The sequence below is a fragment of the Drosophila rhopaloa genome, unplaced genomic scaffold, assembly GCF_018152115.1.
Source record: "Drosophila rhopaloa isolate 14029-0021.01 unplaced genomic scaffold, ASM1815211v1 contig_167, whole genome shotgun sequence".
Taxonomy (NCBI): domain Eukaryota; kingdom Metazoa; phylum Arthropoda; class Insecta; order Diptera; family Drosophilidae; genus Drosophila; species Drosophila rhopaloa.
The window spans coordinates 8781223-8799042 of record NW_025335047.1 but is presented as its reverse complement, the minus strand read 5'-3'; the positions used below and the strand labels follow the sequence as shown (position 1 = coordinate 8799042).

Sequence of the window (17820 nt, the reverse complement as noted above, 5' to 3'; positions counted from 1 at the left end):
AGTTGTGTTTTACAACACTGTTGGTAAATATACTTGTACCCAAATTTGTTCTGGTTTATGTTTTAAATAGAGTGGAGTGAAGAATTTCGGTTATATAATTAAAAAAAATAAGTAAAATCAACTCCTTATTTAGCCAGTTTAGGTAATTTTGCCAGTGATCCTTGCTAGTTTTCTGAAGGCAGACCTGTCCACACTTTTGTCGCACGTCTTTGTTATCGATAATTCCCGCCTCTTCTGGGCGTTAAGTGAATTTCGCGAAATATTTGTTTACCAATTGAATATTTTGGAAATAAGAGCTTCCAGTGGATTGGCATCCAAGATGAGCGCCAGCAACAAGACGTCGCGGAAGCAAAACCTTAAATCCATAGAAAATCTCACGAATTCGGAAGAGGACTCCGATTATCTGGACACACCAATGGTTGAGGATGCCGGGGAATCCGATTCCAAAGACACCAGGCGCCGTTCCACCCGCCGACCAAGTCCCACCAAGAAATACCAGGCCTTCAAAAACGAAACCAATGGAAAAACGAAGGACTATGCAGGGATGTCGGATGAATTGAGCAGTGAGTCGGAGGATCTGGAAGAAGAAGAGGCTACGGAGGAGTTGGAGAATGCTGTCCGTCCCAGTTCAAAGGATCTCAACCTCATCCAATCGGAGTACAATGTGGCCGGCACCAGCATGTTTGGCTTCAACACGCCCAAAAAACGCGATGCCATGGCCCTGGCCGCCCTAAATGCCACGCCCAAGACACCAAAAACCCCGCGATTGGGCCTCAAAACCCCGGACACCAAGCGCAAGAAGTCCACTGATCAGCCAAAGACACCCGCCCATGTGCGCAGCCGTGTCAAGAATCGTATGTAGTCGTTTCCTTGGTCTTCTTATATGTATTATAATATTAACAAATATTTTACTGTTCCAGAGATTGCCAAAATAGTGGCCGACTCGGATGAGGATTTCTCCGGCGATGAAAGCGACTTCCAGCCCACTGATGAGCACTCCTCCTCCAGCAGTAGTAACAGCGATGGCGCCGACTCCTCAGACAACGATGCCGCCGATGATGAGCCAAAGACGCCCTGCAAAGCCCGTCGTGCCATTGTGGTCCCCGTTCTGCCCAAAACTCCATCGGCAGCTCGGCTCAGACAATCGGCGAGGGCCAAGAAATCGAATGAGTTTGTGCCCGAGAGCGATGGCTACTTCCACTCACATGCCAGCAGCAAGATCCTCACCTCGGATCACACTTTGGACCGTTTGAAGAATCCCCGCCTGGCCGCCGATCGTGTGTTTAGCTTGCTGTCCGAAATGAAGCTATCCACGGAGCATGAGACCTCCATTAATGCCATTATGGAGGAGTATCGTTCATACTTTCCCAAGTGGATGTGCATCCTGAACGAGGGCTTCAATATTCTCCTATATGGATTGGGCTCCAAGCGGCAGTTGCTGCAGTCATTCCATCGCGAGGTTTTGGAGAAACAAACAGTACTGGTGGTGAATGGCTTCTTTCCTAGTCTGACGCTTAAGGATGTGCTGGACAGCATCACAAGCGAGATCTTGGACGCGGGCGTTAGTCCGGCCAATCCGCATGAAGCTGTGGACATGATCGAAGAGGAGTTTGCCCTGATACCTGAGACACATTTGTTTTTAATTGTCCACAATCTGGATGGAGCGATGTTGCGCAATGTGAAGGCTCAGGCAATTCTATCGCGTCTGGCGCGAGTGCCAAATATCCATCTGCTGGCTTCTATCGATCACATTAATACACCATTGCGTGAGTACTCATGTGGTTTGCAAGTTACTTTAAAAATAACCTATTTTATTGAGGGGTTATATTATCGTCAGTTATCCAAAATTAAGCAAAAACTTAATCAGTTATTCTTTTCCATTTTGCAGTTTGGGACCAAGGAAAGCTAAGCAGCTTCAACTTCTCGTGGTGGGACTGCACCACCATGCTGCCATATACGAACGAAACTGCCTTCGAGAATTCGTTGCTGGTGCAGAATTCCGGGGAACTGGCCCTCTCCTCGATGCGCAGTGTGTTCTCCTCGCTGACGACCAACTCGCGTGGCATATACATGCTTATTGTCAAGTACCAACTGAAGAATAAGGGAAATGCCACATACCAGGGCATGCCATTCCGGGACCTTTACTCAAGTTGTCGCGAGGCCTTCTTAGTCAGTTCGGATCTTGCCCTGCGCGCTCAACTCACAGAGTTCCTTGATCACAAACTGGTCAAGTCAAAGCGAAGCGTTGATGGCTCCGAACAGCTAACCATTCCCATTGATGGCGGACTGCTGCAGCAGTTCCTCGAGGAGCAGGAGAAGAAATAAGCCGTCGACGTAATTTTAGAACATATTAATTTATTATCTAATATTGTTAAATACAATTACAATTTCGCTTTTTAAAAATGTCGTGTTGCTGTCACTTGTATTGCCCATTAGTGCAGAATTTTCTTTGTTTGTCAAGTTCTACACATTTAGATTGGCATGCATAAAAGTTGTCGGTTTACTAGATACACATTTTAGATGGCTAGTTTTGTCTTCCCCAAACTGAGTTCCTTCCAATTGCGAGCAGAGCAACACAAAACTTAACACTCCAAGTGCTTACCACCTTCGGGGATGACCGCAATTATATTAGATTAGGATTAGATGAGGCGAAATAAATATAGCTAAGCATGCCAAAATTATACAACTCCCTACCGGTCATCCCGTGGTTCCATCCATTCCAAAGGCTAATATTGGTTACCTATTACTATACAGACACGCACATACACAGATTAAAGCATTGGACTTGTAACTAGTTAATTGTGCATTCGAAACAAAATGAAATTGCTGCGTCTAAGGCTAGTTTATTTACACTTTCTTGATAGATAGCAAATCACATGCAATGTCAATCGGAAGTACACATACAATGGAAATCGTTCGTAGTTGATCCTATCATTATTATTTTACGTTATTGCAAAAATTCTACCCTTTCCTGAATACCTGAATTGTACACACCAAGTTTACGATCTGCATTTTAGCATATAAAATTGTCATCTCTGCCTCGCTTTTCGTTTATTTAATAGTTAGATAAATTGTTATCACGTTTACTTTACTCGTATATTTAACGTTCGTTTGTGGGAAAAGTTGAAATGTTCTGAATCAATCAGAAGAGAAACCACCCAAAAGGATCTCCCCTTTACAAAATGAATCGATGCATAAGTGTTTTTGTTTTTTTTCAGTTTATATCTGCTTACTATACACAAATTGCTACTGTTTGCATTTATTTCGACAATGTTTGTTTGTTTTTATAGTTTTGTACAACAAATTAATTACAGTTTGCGCTTAAACAAAGAGAAACAAGATGCTGATTTTAAATACTTAAGAAAAGAAAAGACAAACAAAAAGAAGTGAATAGAGACGAATATTGAAAAATAGAACTTGGGGATAGTGGGAGCTCCCTCTGGTAAACAATTAATTTATACATTCTCCTCAACTTCAAGGGGAGGGCGTGGATTTTGGTGGGTGGGTGCAAATAAACCTTGAATGCTTTGAAAATTGTTCCGAGTTTACATATACACAATATATAAATCAACTTCATTATCATATCCGTATCATTACTCATTTACTCGTTACTCATTAGTCATACTCATCGAATATACATCACAATCAAAGTGTACGCTTTGTAATTATACGCAGTAATCGGTAATCATAATCTTTATAATTATTATAATAATAATAGTTACGCTCTCAGTGAATTTCTTTATTTTTTGTTGTATTTATGCCTTCGATTTATTACTTTTACTTTTTACTTTACTTTAAATTTAATTTATTTAAATTTAAATTTCCTTTTTTGTTTTTTATGCTCTTTTTTTGTTTGTATTATTTGTTTTTTTTCTTTAATTGCTGCTTTTGTTTCAAGTTTGGACTTAAAATTTAAATTATTTCATAATTATTACTCGTAAACATATTAATCATAGGTAATATTAAATCAACAAATAAAATACATTTAAAACCAAGATTTATCAAATTGAATTAAATTACTTGAAATCGAAACAATAAACTGTTTTGCTTTTTCTCCTGCATTTGCATAATCTTTCTGCTGTTGATATAATTTATTGTACCCATGTGAAATATTTAATCGATCGATTGGGGGCCAATCTCAAGAAAGCATTCGGCAATAGTTTGTAGTATCGCAGTATGCTTTCTTGAGGTTGGTCGTTAATTGATCGATCAAATATTTCACATGTCTACTGCATCGGTTGAAGTTCTCATTTCTATTGCAAGTGGTGAATCGATTGTTGGTATTGGGTTGTTGTTGCTTGTTGATTGTTGTTGGTGTACGATTTGCTGTTGTTGTTGTTGGTGTAGTTGTTGTATTGTTGTTTCAGCTCATTTTCACGCGTTTCCTTGGTGGTCCAATTGGTGGGATTTGTTGTGTTGCGAGCGCACGAAATGCCTCCGCTATCAAATGTGAATGTGTTGTGATCATATTTTGCCATCCGGAGGTTTCCATCACATCGGTGGCATGACTGTAAAATAGATTAAACCGTTGGTTAGTTAACTGGTTCGTTGAAATTTAACAACTTGAAAGACTTACGTATTTATGAAATCTATCGTTTGTGCTTTCAATTGATCCGCACTGTGGAGATCAGCTAATATTAGTGTTTCGGCTGCTGTTTCTACAGAGAGATTGACGCACAGCGCCTCCTCGCACATCACTTTCAGCTTTTCGAGTGCATACTGTAATAATAAATGAATATATATTATTTATAGGCACTGTCAGTTTTTATCTTATGGCAATCATACCTTATCAGCAGCCGCTAGGAGATCATCAGCCATTTTTTCTAGATTGGGCGCCTTGCCCGTGTATATGAATCGCAGCATTTCTTTAAGAACCTCATGATCCACATCGGTTATGGCGACACGATTCAGCTTTCGCTCCTCCATCTCATGCTCAAACATGGCCGCAAAGACATCGCTGCGCGCTGTAAATTTAATAATTTAGAATAATATTAGTTGAAGGGCATTTAAACGGGAGTATAGGCCAATTGGTTTCAAAAACAATTCATGGTTGAATTCAACTTAAGCTTAGGTTTATTATGAAAGTATCTCAATAAAACGTAAATTGAAAAAGGATTGGATTTTAAATAGTACTTCTCGGTGCATATTTCTTACCTGCCAGTATGGCCTTGTGCGCCTGGAACTCCCGACCGCCCACGGAGAGCGTGACGTCGCTGAACTTCTCGTTGTCAAAGAGATTGCCGAGATCCTCGGACAGCTTGCACTCGGGCACTTTGAACTGCACGATATTGGATTGTCCGGAGATGTTCACGCTGTCCGCGACGACGCTGACCTCGCAGAAGATGGTCAGCTTGTCCTCCGGCAGCAGGCCGTTGGCCTCGTCCAGCAGGAAGTCGCGGCGAATGAACTTCTTGAAGCCCCAATCTTTGCCCTGCACAAAACGATAAGCTCTGCGGAATAGAGATGATAATATTAGTGACTGAAATTCATTACATAGCTTATAGAGAACGCTTACCTTTGGGATTCCATGGCTTTGGTTTCCTCACGCTTTGCATTCAGTATGGAAAATTTGAACTTTGCTCTGACTTCTGATTTATTACACGAAACTAACAGTAAATATAATGAAAGGTAATCCTTGCTCTCCTCGTCGAGACCCTTGGGGTTAACGCGTAAACACCTGTAAAGCGAAAATGCATTCATTTAGTAAGTTGTACATTAGTTTGCTTAATTTATTCACTCACCATTTCAGTTTGTCATTAGCACCGGCTGAGAATGTGGACGATTTGAGTACTTCACCCATCTCCTCCCGACAAAAACTAAAGTTATTTATGGTCCACATATAACTAAATTTAACCACTTTGACCTAAGGAACAAAGAAACAGAAAATATGGTTAATAAAAATCCATGTAAATCGTGTAACAAAGTTCTCCGATTTCCCCCATCTGAGCCACACCACACACCTGTAGTTGCATACACAGCGGAAATGCATTTACCGCCTTAAAACAAAATGGATTCAGTTTACAACATTTGTGAAATCCGATCGGATCGGCTGGCTCAGATGTTTTGCAAATCCATAGGAATGCCAAAAACCCACACAGGGATGTGGAAATTTAATCCGTTCGTGGGGATTTACCTGCGTATAACACCAGTTCTCGGCAACTGGCGTATTAACTTCCGGCAAGGGCGGCGAAGGTACACGGCTGACCGCCATCGTGCTACTGGATGCGTGCAGGTTCGAGGTGACTCTAGCTGTTTGGCTTGCCTGACATTCGTTCACCGGCAATCTGCAAAGGAGAAACATATTGGGGATTAGTAAAGAAGATTTTAGGATCAAATACTATAGTTGTCTAAATGTATATATAATTTAATTTAATTTAATTTTAGATCATAAAGAACACTTAATTCTAGTTATTTCTTTTTTGGGTAATCCGAAAATGTGCTGGTATATTTTAATTTAAGAAAACTAAAAAAAAGTTTAAATTACTAAATACATATGTAAAGCCGTTGTAAGAACTTATAGGTTATCTTGAAAAATTGGTATTTATCAAGATGTTTTCTATTAACTTTTTAAGTCCATGATCATTTAAGAAAGGGGTTAAATCGGTATTATAGAAACGTAGGGGTCACCTTGGCTCTTGTATGAGGTCCATGATGCTGCGCTCGAATTCAACTTTGACGAAATTGCTGTCGGAATTCGAGTGCCTGGCCAAAAGATTGAGCAGTTTCAACAGCAGCGAGTTCTCCAGCTTGCCGCCCGTTGAACAAACACAAAATCACACAGAAAACTTTTCGAAAAGTTTACAATTTAAAAAAATAAATGTTTTTAAGACAATTTCTAATTAAAACGATGGACGAGACACAAACGCGTGGACAAGACGAAACGAAGTGCGCCAAAAAGTGCAGCGTTCATAATGGCTGAAGATTGGTTCAAAGGCCGTTATTCCGCACAGAAGTCAGCAATTAACAGCGAACGAGAGACTTGGTCCAGATAAAGATAGAGCTTTCGAAGCTTTTTAACTAAGATTTATCGTTCTAAAGAGCAGCAGCAACAGCAGCAGCAGCAAAAAATAAAGATGAAACGTTATATTTTATCACAAGGAAAACACAACCGTTGCGCAGGAGCAGCAAAGGAAAACTGAGTGATGGACCTGGAAAATCTCGGCAGGCAGGAGGATTTAAGAACGCTGCAGATGACAACAAACAATGGACCAGGAAAATGTTAGCCAGGAGTGGAAAATTGACAAACAATGGGTCAGCGCATCGCGGCAGTTGAGGGTGAAGGTGAACGTGAACGTGAGCGAGTAGCTCACCTTAGAAAGGTGCAAAATGGTGAGCGGAGAGCGGAGAGGGGAGAGGGGGAGGAGGATGGGCAGAAGGATCTGACACACAAAAGCAACAATAACAGTCCTTTTCATATGTGTTTTCAGTCGCGCAGATGTAGATGCAGATGGAAGACGGCAAATGGCAGAGGAAGCTGCGTTCTTACACGCAGAAAAATAAGTATCAACACAAATTTGTCATCAAAAATTGCTGTTAAAAACTGAGCGTTTTCTTAGTTTTAAAGATGTAAATGTGGTGCAAAATGTTGTGTTTTTTATACAAATAAGTTTCAAACTAAAACTAGATTTGCAAGACTTAAAGGTATAAAGTACATAAATTATTGGTTAAACAAGGTAGTTGAGGAGTTTAAGGACTAAAAAATTATTTCCACCAAATTAATAGACTTTAAAATGATACGCGAAGCATTCTTATACGATTTGGTTGTAAAAAACTAATGAAATGAAAGCAATATTTGCTGTTTTATTATTTTAGAAGGTAAACAAACTAATTGCATAATATTCAAGGACATCAATTGGAGACTGCTATTGATTTCACATTTTTCCCTGTGCACAACCTGGCGTTGGAAAAGTCGGAAAATCTGTGCAAGGCTGAGGCACACGAGCGATTTACAGCTCAGCTCAGCTCGACAAGGTTGAGATTTTCAAGGTGCTGCCCGTTTTCTGCGGCTGCTGGCGATTTGATGGCCATCATCAAATCCAGCTGAAGGACCTTCAATGGGTCTCGTGTGCGTGAGAGTGTGTATGAGTATGTGTGTGAGTGCGAGTGTGAGCCATCAAAAGGTTGACGCAGCTCGTCAAGGTGAACAAACCGTAGACCGCGTTTTTAGCACTCTGTTAAGCCGCTTTATTCAATTTTAGTGAGTGTGCCTTAATGTTAATGACATTGATTTGGCATTGGAGCCCCAAGCTCCCTCTACCCAAATATACCTCACTTTATTGCTCGCCCATCCAAGGGCCCGAGCCAAACATTTTTGTTTTGCTATGACATTGAAAATCATTTGTTTGGCGCCACAAGGCGAATGACAAAATCACAGAAGTTGGGCCATAGAAGGTTAAGCTTGGGAACGAAATGCAGTCAGAACCTCATAATCGAATAAAAGCAGTCAAAGGTGGAACCTATGACTCATCAAAAACAATAAGCCACAACAAAATTGTAAAGAAAATATATGGTAAAGTATAGGTACAAGTATGAAACTAAAGTTGATATTTTAGTAATTAGATATTGTAATATAACACTGTTGGAAAAATAATTAAAAACTTTATTTCATTAAACTCTGTCTTTTCCTATAAACAAAAACAGTTTGTAAACACTGACACCACCCCCACCAAAATTGTAGTATAAACAATGACCATACTTCTGTTTAATGGGTCAATGTAAATAAATTTAAATTGTTTGGCAAACACACACCTTGTCATAAATTCCCTTGTTTTCCATAACTTTAACCCAAGGCATGCCATTAGTTTTGCTTACTTAGCCACCAGAAACCATTAGTTTTGATGCAGAGTAAGCCCACACAGCATTGTGAGTGGTCCAAAGGATCAGGGCCAAAAGGTCTGAACAAACATCCGCCAGCTGTGATGCGACGAATGCAGTTGGACATGGATCGAGGAATCAAAAATTCGACACACACAGATACATTGGTAGAACTCTTCTCCCCGGGGGATCTGCCATTTGTGTGGGCTCTTCGATCAAATGGAATGTGAATTTATGACAAATGAAGGGAGAGCACGCGTTAAAGAAATTTAATAAATCGTTTTAGTCCGGGAAAACTGGTTTCTTTAGACTTGATGAAGCAGCTGCTCATTGGGAAAAACTAAGAAGCAGAGAGACTACCGATTTTCACCAACAACAAAAAAAAAGGAAAAGTTATATAATTTGGCAGCGACTCGCTTTGGCGCTTTCCACATTTCCGGCAACTTTTCATTAGCATTTAAATGAAATTTGATAAAGGCAGCAACAACAAAAGGCAATAATAAACGAAACGAGCAGCGGCAACAACAACAATAGCAACAAAAACTGAAAATGGTGAAAATATTTCATTTTTTTTTACAACAAATTATCGCATGGCTTTTCACTTGGCGTTTTCACCAACAACAAAAGCAGCAACAAAGGCTCCTTTCACTCGCCGCCTAAACAACAACAAATGAGTTGAGTGAAAAACGCTTTTCAGTTGTCGTCGTTGTTTTCGAGCCAAAAGGAAACGCTTTTCTTTGCTTTTCTTTTGGTTTTTACATAAATGCGGCGCCGCCGTCGTCGCCGTCGCAAAAACACAGATGCAAAGATACATTTTTCAGTCGCCAGCCAGAGCGGGGTAAAGAAGAAGAAGCAGCGGCGGCAGCAATTTAATTTAAATAATGTGAACTTTCATGCCAATGAAAATGATTTCAAAAGAGAAACTCAACGCAGTCCAACTCCCAAAACAAACTCGACAACTTCACTTCCGCTACAAATGCAACAGCGGCAACAGCAGCGCCAAAAACAACATGAGCAACCACATCTTGAACAACGCAAAACAACAATGATGACACCCACCCAACCAAAAGATTAACTTTGGCACAAGGAAAAATTGGGGGGTTGTGGGTTAAGATGAAAACTACCAAAATATTAAGTATCCTATTTGTTAAGTAAATAAAATAACAAAAAAATATAATAACTGCTATCGATTATTAAAAATATATATATGTTTCCTATAGAATTTTCATTCTTTTAACGTTGTAATTTCATAAAAAAAAGGTCCAGTTAAAATTTATTTTAGATTTAGAGTAAATAACTATTTTGTTTTATAGAACTTATATTTATATCTTCAGAATTTAAAGATGTTTAAACTTGTAAATAAATTTTTAAAATATGGTATCATATTATATAGTAATCACGACTTGATTTAAACAGATATTTAAACCAGAAAGGTATTAAAACACTCCAGTTAAATGGACACAAAATGTATGATACCATTTTGATACCATTCTAAGGGTAATCCCCACTTCCAATCCCCAACTTTTTTAAAGTGTGCTAACCACTCACGACAATTCGAAAATCTTTCTCCACTCTCCCCGTGGAGTGTCAACAGTTTGACGCATATTAATTTTAAAAACTCCCACGCTCAACATTTCATTCGGTTTCTTCGCTTTTGGCTGGGTTTGTTTTCATTTTGGTGTTTGGAGGGGTTTCGTTTTGGGTCTTTCACTCAAGTCGCTCGGTCGACGGTCGTCGATTCGATGCGTCGTCCATTTGCCTTTGGAGTTACTTTGTAGTTGGCATTTCTGCGGAGGGAGAGAAAGCTCCGGCCCCCAGCTTGTCGTCTCGCTCGATCTCTGTTGCTCTCACACTCGCACTCGCACTCTGCAGTTTTGCTTGCAGTTTTTCGTGAAAGTCGATCCGCAGTTGTTGTTGTTATATAAAGCGTACGAAATCATGTAAGTAGAGTGAAATTTGCCTGCTGTTTTTTTTTTTTTTTTGCTGCCTTGTTTAGCCTATGCGATTGTTTTTCGCACTAATGAAAACAATTGAAAGTTGTGGAAATTATGTTTCCATAATTATACCCTTAAATGATTGGACTTTTCCTCTGCATTGCTTACATTAAACCAATTAATGGATCAATAAACTTTGAAATAAGTTGTAAAAACTAAGGATGATGATAACTAAGAATTGAAGTTCATTTAAGATTTGTATGTAAACATTTATTTAAACAATAATAAAGCAATTAACCCCATTTTTAAACCATTGTTATTAGATCTGAGCTCATTTTGAGAAATCTGCACCAAAAAAACCATGTCGCAATAAACAACGCGTCCTATTTTCCACGCATAAGTTTAATGTTGTTAATTTTTACATAACTGCCGTTGCTTGCTTTTCGGATTTCAAATGCTAATCATCGTGTGTCACAGTTTGTGTGGCCAAAAAACTAGGCCGCCACAACCCAAAACGATTTTTGCTACATTTGTTTGAAACTTTGTTTTGTTTTTAGTCTTGTTTGGGATTGCAGCATAAATGAAAGTTAGTGTTGTGTTAATCACAAATAATAATGAGGGGAAAACATATTTCGATTACGTAAAAACAGCGAAAGGCAGCATAGGAAATGAGGTGTAACCATTTGAGTGGCGATATTACATCGATAATTCGTTATTATTATAATTATTAGACAATTTATTTTTACTATCAAAATAAAATATCAATAATATCGATGTTTCGTTGAAGCCATAATAAAATCATTTATAAATGCTCTATATTGATACAACTTAAATATAAGCATCATGTTTTAATTTAAAAGTAAAAAGCTTTTCAAAATGATATCTACATTTTCTGAATGCGCAGGCGCGTAGGCGTTTCGACGTCGACGCCGGCAGCGCAGTTGGCAGCGAGTTTCACCAAAAAAATAAATAAACCCGAAGCAAAAACTACGAAAAAAAAAGAAGCGAAACCCGAAGCTTAAAACGAGAGCAAGTTTGCTGACAGCGGAACGAGACTTTATGTAATCGTAAAAACTTGTTTGATGACGTATGTAGCTTGGAGCCGAGCTCCAGCGATCTCTCTTAATTCCTCTCTTCAACTTCTCTTAACTAAAAGCACGTTGTCGTTTTAGCGCGTGTCTCAAAATACATATACATATATATATATATATCACCTTTTACCAGCTGCTTTTGTTGGATAATAAATTTTCAAATAGCAAACAAGTCTGCGGGCAGAGCAGAAATGAAATCAATAAATTAATAATAAACCACATGTTGTGTGCCCAATTTTCATTGAAACGTTTTGGGCCAAACTTTTAGCTTGTTTGCATTTTGCCGCTTTTACCTCTTTCTCTGCACTTTCTAAACAAATTGTGAGTGAGAGAGAAGAAATTGGCTTTCATGCGTTTTCACATTTTGTTTTTGTCGTGCTTTCTTTTTTCTTTCTTTTTTTTTTTTTGTGTGGCGTTTTGTTGGGATTTCTACTACTTTTTCTTTAGGCGCAAGCGTCGTGATCTTGTTGGCTTAAAAGATCTTCTTTTTTATTGGCTTAGAAATTCTTGCCTGATTTCTTCGAGAGATCTGTATCTGTTCTAAATAAAATGTGGGTTGAGTGAAAGACTGGGGCGTGATTTTCGGTTTACGATTATTGGGTGAAATGTGTGAAACGAAGTGAAAACTCTGGGCCCGAGTTCAATTATAGTAAAAATATAAAAATGATTACTTGTTTTAGTTTAACGGCAGCTATGTTAATGAATTTAATTTCGCTATTTTTGAAAGTTATACATTTTAAATAATTTATACACAAAAAACATGGGGAGACAACGACCGGCAAAAAGTGGAAAGTTGCAATGCAACGCAACACGATCTGTTGTTAATAATTGGTTAAATTCAGGCTTTTGGTGAAAGGAATTGATTAGTAAACGGAAGCCCGAAAAGTTCATTGCATAATGTTGCAGCAACATGTTGCCGGGGCGCCGGGCAACATGACCAGAAATGCCAGCCCTTTCACAGCGAAAATCAGTCAAGCAAACTTCCCGTCTCTTCCCATTCGAGCAGATAAAACACAAAAACCGCATAGCGAGACCAAAGGGAAGGCTATACACCCTGTATTCGAAATGCAGAAAGGGGTTTTTGGGGTTTAAAACTGGAGAGGAAGTAGAAAATGAAATGAATTTTGAAAGTTGAATTCAACTATGGTTAATTGTGATCAGGTTTATACCTTTAAAATAATATTGCAGCTATAAATTGTAGTTTAAAATAATATATATTAAAATAATAATCTTATATATTATTTTAACCGCAAACAGTTTTGAGTTACACAATTACGTTCGTCGCCAGATTCTTACTTGAAAGTTTTTTATAATAGAAATTACATACTAAAAGCAAACACCCTCGAGTGATGATTCGTCGAGTAGAGCTTACAAATTACTTTTCCTAAGAAGTACATTTCCAATAAAAAAACTCGAAACCTGTGTATGCCTGTTTTTCTATATAAGTATATATTTAAGTTCGTCAGCCGAATCCCAGCCGATAAAGTGCAGTCCGCAATCAACGGCTCATGACTCAGATTTGCCAGTCGGCGGCTGGGACAAAGAACATTTTTTATTCGAAATACTGCGGATTATCGGGCAATTTGCAGCAAGGCCAAAGAAAATGAGCAACAAGTGCACGAAAACCAGAACGCAGCCCTAGTGAAAAGTGAATAAGAATAAAAAAAAATAATAACAATTACTGGCACATGGTCAAAAGCATTAAGAAAGAAACCAAGCACGAGCTCATGGTCTCAATTCTGCAGCTCTCTTCTTCAATGACAAAGCAGCTACTGCTGCTGTAGATGTTGCTGCTGTGCTGTTGCTGCTGCTGTTGTACATGTTGGTGCTGTGCTGTTGCTGCTGCAGCTGTTTGCTGACCCCAAATGACAAAGGTTGGCACGCAAGTCGCCCACGCCCATTAATTAACCGAAAATTGAGAGCCACTCAAACAAAAAAACCGGGGAGGGGGAAAACAAAAAAGATAAAATACAGTAGAGAGGCCCCCCCCTCCCTTCCATTCTATCAGCGTTTGTGTTTACCAAATTGGAATATTTTCCGTTCATCTTTTTGAGGTTAGGCGAACGCCTTTTGGGGTCACCGTGTGAAAGCAGCAACAAGAACGAAAAGGAGAGCATGTCGGTGCGAAAGAGAAAGCCTACTCACAATGAAAGAGTCAGCGACATGTAGCAGCTATTAAGGGTGGCTGATATATTGAGAGAACTTAATTACTTAAGTTTTGTTTATTCGCCCCGGGGAAAAGTTACGACATTTTCCAGTTCTCGATGGGTGAAATGTATAACGGCAAACATACAGCTCGGGTGGTTCAGGGTGATCAATAGAATTAGTAAGCAAATCATCAAGTTTCCACACTAAAGAAACCAATTACTTACGCAAGTAAGGTCATCTGAAAAAACCATCTAGGTTACCCCGAGGTTGCTAACTAAAACCGAAACGAAACAAACTCTCGGTTATACAGAAAACTACAAGTCATCAAAATTAAATATATATTTATGTGTATGCGCATATATATATATACTGCCCCCCACACAAGCCATCAAAATAGCAGAGAAACTTTTACAAAACAAACTGTTGTTTGTTCGGCGGTTTTGTTTGTTGTGGCCGTAACTCAAGGATGTGACAATGGTTACTCGAAATGTGGCCCAGAACGTAAGTAGTTCAGGGTGGAAAAGGTCCTGGGAATTAAACTGGGTCATCAGCACGCTCCGTGCCACACATCTCAAGTGGATTTTGGGTTCCAATTGGTTGGCTAACGACTGTTAGCATAAGCTATTGTTGGCCAGCTTGTGATACCAATTACTTGTTGCTAAGCTGGGGCAATTGGACGACCTTTAGATTTTGTGTTGGGTTATTGGAAAGCTCTTTTGAGGTATTCCCATAGTAATGGCAAGATATGGTCAGTTATTAACTAACTGATTAACATATTAAATAATATGTATGTAATATTATCGGAATTGTTTTTATATGACTCAAGTATTTTATTGGCGTTTCCTGAGATTGCTATAAAAAAATCAGCGATTATTGTTCTAAAAATCGGTTTTAAGTGTTTCATTACCTTTGCTAAAGTTTTCCCTCGCTAATTCAGCTCATTGCATTCACTTATTTTGTTTACCCAATTTACAAATATTTCGCAACCAATCAGATAATGCTTTAAAGTTCAGCTTTTGTCATTTACTGATCGCCACACATTCAAGACCACCTACTTTATCATACAAATAGTGTGCATTTCACATAGCTACTGCTTTTTAAGTAGGTGTAAATGGCTCATATGCACAAATGCCAATGGCTGGCATTTAAACCGCAATAATATTTATGTAAATACAGAGATGCCCTGTTAAAACCTAGTCTGTTTTCTTTTAATTACCGTCTAAAACGCCGTTTACACGTAACACACACACACAAAATGGGGAAAAGCGATTGTAAATGGGCCAATTGGAGTGGTATATTTACCTTTTATCACAGAAACTTGCGGCGGCGTTACAAAATTCCTTAGAATTGGGGCATTTAACTAATAATACTAGGCACAGAGGAGATTGTTGTGGTTGCTGTAGATTGTTGCTGCTGTTGCTGTTGCTGCTGCTGCTGTGGTGTTGATGATGGCTGTTGCTGTGGTGATGGTTTTGCTGTTGCTGCTGATGCTGCTGCTGTGCAGGATGGGCGCAATTATAGTGTTGCTGTTGTACCGACGATTGCTGATAGGAGGAGGCGGACGACGACGATGATGATGATGTGGATGCAGAGGATGAGGATGCGCTGAGGGGATGGTGATGTTGCTGCTGGTTCAGATGCCGCCTGATGGACTGATTGATGCGATTAGTTATGGAGTTGGTCAGCGCCGAATGATGGCTATGCAGATGGTGCGATGAAGAGGAGGATGAGGCAGCCTGTGAAGAGGAGGCTGATGAAGAGGAGGCGGCTCCAAACAGGCGGCTGGCAATGATGCTGTTGCTGTGGTGATTGTTGCTACTGTTGCTGCTACTGCTGTTGCTGTTGCTGTTGCTGTTCCCGCCGTTGTAGTGCGTATTGCCTGCACAGGCGCTGCTGCAGTTGTTGGAGGAAATCGCACTGGACGAGGGCGAGGGTGCGGAGCGCGTTAGTATGTGTTGCAAGTTGCTGCTGCCGAATGCCGCCTGCAATATGTTGCTGGGTGTTGCCAAATGCTGCGCCAGTGTTGCCGAGCCACTTCTACTGGTTGCTGCTGCTGCAGTTGCTCCACTTTCGTAATTCAGGTGACCCAAATGCTGTTGCAAAACTGAAGGCGCAGCTTGCTGCTGCTGCTGCTGCGGTGGTGGTTGCCGCTGCTGTTGTTGCTGGCGTGTGTGGGTGGTGTTGCTGCTGTTGCTGTTGCAGCGACGATCTGCGCAATAATACTGGTGGCGTCGATATCAATTGCTGCAGGCGACTGCAGTTGCCGCTACTGCTGCTGCTTGCCGCTGCTCCTGTGGCGACTGTTGCTGTTGCCGCGGATGTTGCTGTTACAGATGTTGCCGCTGCAGTTGCAATTTCAGGTCCATTCTGCGGCTCTCCGTTGTCGCAGCAACAATTATCGCTGGTAGCAGGTTGCTGCTGCTGTTGCTGCTGCAGTTGCTGCTGCTCTAAATTCTCATTTTCATAGATTTCATGCACACTTCGCTTTTTCTTGATTTTCACATAGGGCTCAAACATTTTACAATTTTTATTGCAAACACTTCAACACTCACACACCTTTTGGCTTTTCTTATATGTATTTTCAAAAAATATACAGATTCTCCTGGTTTATAAAAATTGCTCAACTTTTTTGTGCTTATAAATTTTTCATTTGAACAAATCTTTTTGATTGCCACATGCCGTTTGCTTGTTATTTAGTTGCCTTACGATTTGTATAATTTTCGAGTGTGTGCTCGATTTTTTGTTTCGAGTAGTATTTTTGATTTTTTTATATTTGGTGGGCGACACACTATGCGAGCGAGAAGGCGAATCGAATCGAATCGCAATCGAGTCGAGAGCTGACCAAACGAACGAACCGCTCCGCTTGAAAGTGCGCGTTGAATTGAGTTGAAATTCGAAAATACAGATACAAATTTCCGTCGTCCACTCTCGACGTTGACTGCGAAGTCTACGACGGCTGCGACGGCGGCAGCGCTGCCTGACGCGTTTCAATTCTCATTTCGTTTCGTTTGGTTTCTCTCTCTGCGTTTCACCATGTAACACACACGCACACCTACACTTTCGACTCGCTTTGTGTGAGGTCGATGAGCACATATGGAAACGAGCGAGAAAGTTATGGACAAGAGGTTCGACAAGGTGGTACCCTCTATTCCCCGTACAGTAGTAGAAATTGTAGAAAACTTTCCTGTTTTTAAACATACCAATAATTTTTGGATTATTCATAATGAATTCCAAATTATTTATAGTACAGTCTTAATTCTGTACTCATAGATTGTTGTCCGCGTTTTGGATACACATTTTAGGAATTGGATGGAAGAATAAGAAGTCATAGACCATTAAAAGACTAGAAACATCAAGAGCCTGCATTCTTAAATTCACTATTATAGTTTGTTCAAAACTCGAGATACGGATAGATAGATGAAATGGGCTGGTCAGATAATGTGTCGACTATTAAAAAATAAATCTAGTTTGACTTTCAGTAAGATACGTTCAAGTTCATATACCTTATGGGGTCTGAGGCACTTCCTACTTTCTGTTAAGTGCACGACTCTACAATCACTGGGTATTAAAAGGAAACAACGATGAGAGTGAGAGAGAAGGTGAGACCATGAGAGAGCGAGAGACCACGGCGACACTGAAAATTGAGCGCAAGTGCAAAGAGCGAGAGAGGGAGGGCGAGAGCGTGAGCGAGCGAGGGAGAGAGACAGCGTTGAGGGCCAGCTGATAAATGGTTGCGCGTGTGAGTCGTATATTGCGTATACGAGTGGGGGTGCGCGTGTGGTCTCAGGACGGAGGTTACTTTTGCCGGCGGTCCTTGGCGTGGCGATAAACGG

At 40.1% G+C, this 17820-nt stretch overlaps 2 protein-coding genes across 2 annotated transcripts; one reads left to right on the top strand and one right to left on the bottom strand.

The window, feature by feature from the left end:
- Positions 1-24: 24 nt before the first annotated feature.
- Positions 25-3773, top strand: LOC108047972 (origin recognition complex subunit 2). The gene is made up of 3 exons (XM_017128413.2): positions 25-854; positions 921-1766; positions 1889-3773. The coding sequence occupies exons 1-3, from the start codon at positions 320-322 to the stop codon at positions 2323-2325; spliced, it is 1818 nt and encodes a 605-aa protein (XP_016983902.2). The 5' UTR covers positions 25-319; the 3' UTR covers positions 2326-3773.
- Positions 3774-3946: 173 nt separating this feature from the next.
- Positions 3947-16881, bottom strand: LOC108047969 (protein roadkill). Its single transcript, XM_017128407.2, is given in 9 exon segments — positions 3947-4508; positions 4577-4719; positions 4786-4964; positions 5155-5450; positions 5516-5677; positions 5742-5863; positions 6134-6284; positions 15290-16134; positions 16136-16881. Coding segments are annotated over 9 exon segments (2412 nt in total). The 5' UTR covers positions 16505-16881; the 3' UTR covers positions 3947-4363.
- Positions 16882-17820: the final 939 nt, after the last annotated feature.

What these genes read in the sequence shown, in the direction of transcription:
- LOC108047972 (XM_017128413.2), top strand. Translation starts at nt 320, where the DNA reads ATGAGCGCCAGCAACAAGACGTCGCGGAAGCAAAACCTTAAATCCATA. An exon ending in GCGCAGCCGTGTCAAGAATC is followed by an intron (nt 855 to 920) that starts GTATGTAGTCGT and finishes TTACTGTTCCAG; the next exon opens with AGATTGCCAAAATAGTGGCC. An exon ending in TCACATTAATACACCATTGC is followed by an intron (nt 1,767 to 1,888) that starts GTGAGTACTCAT and finishes TCCATTTTGCAG; the next exon opens with TTTGGGACCAAGGAAAGCTA.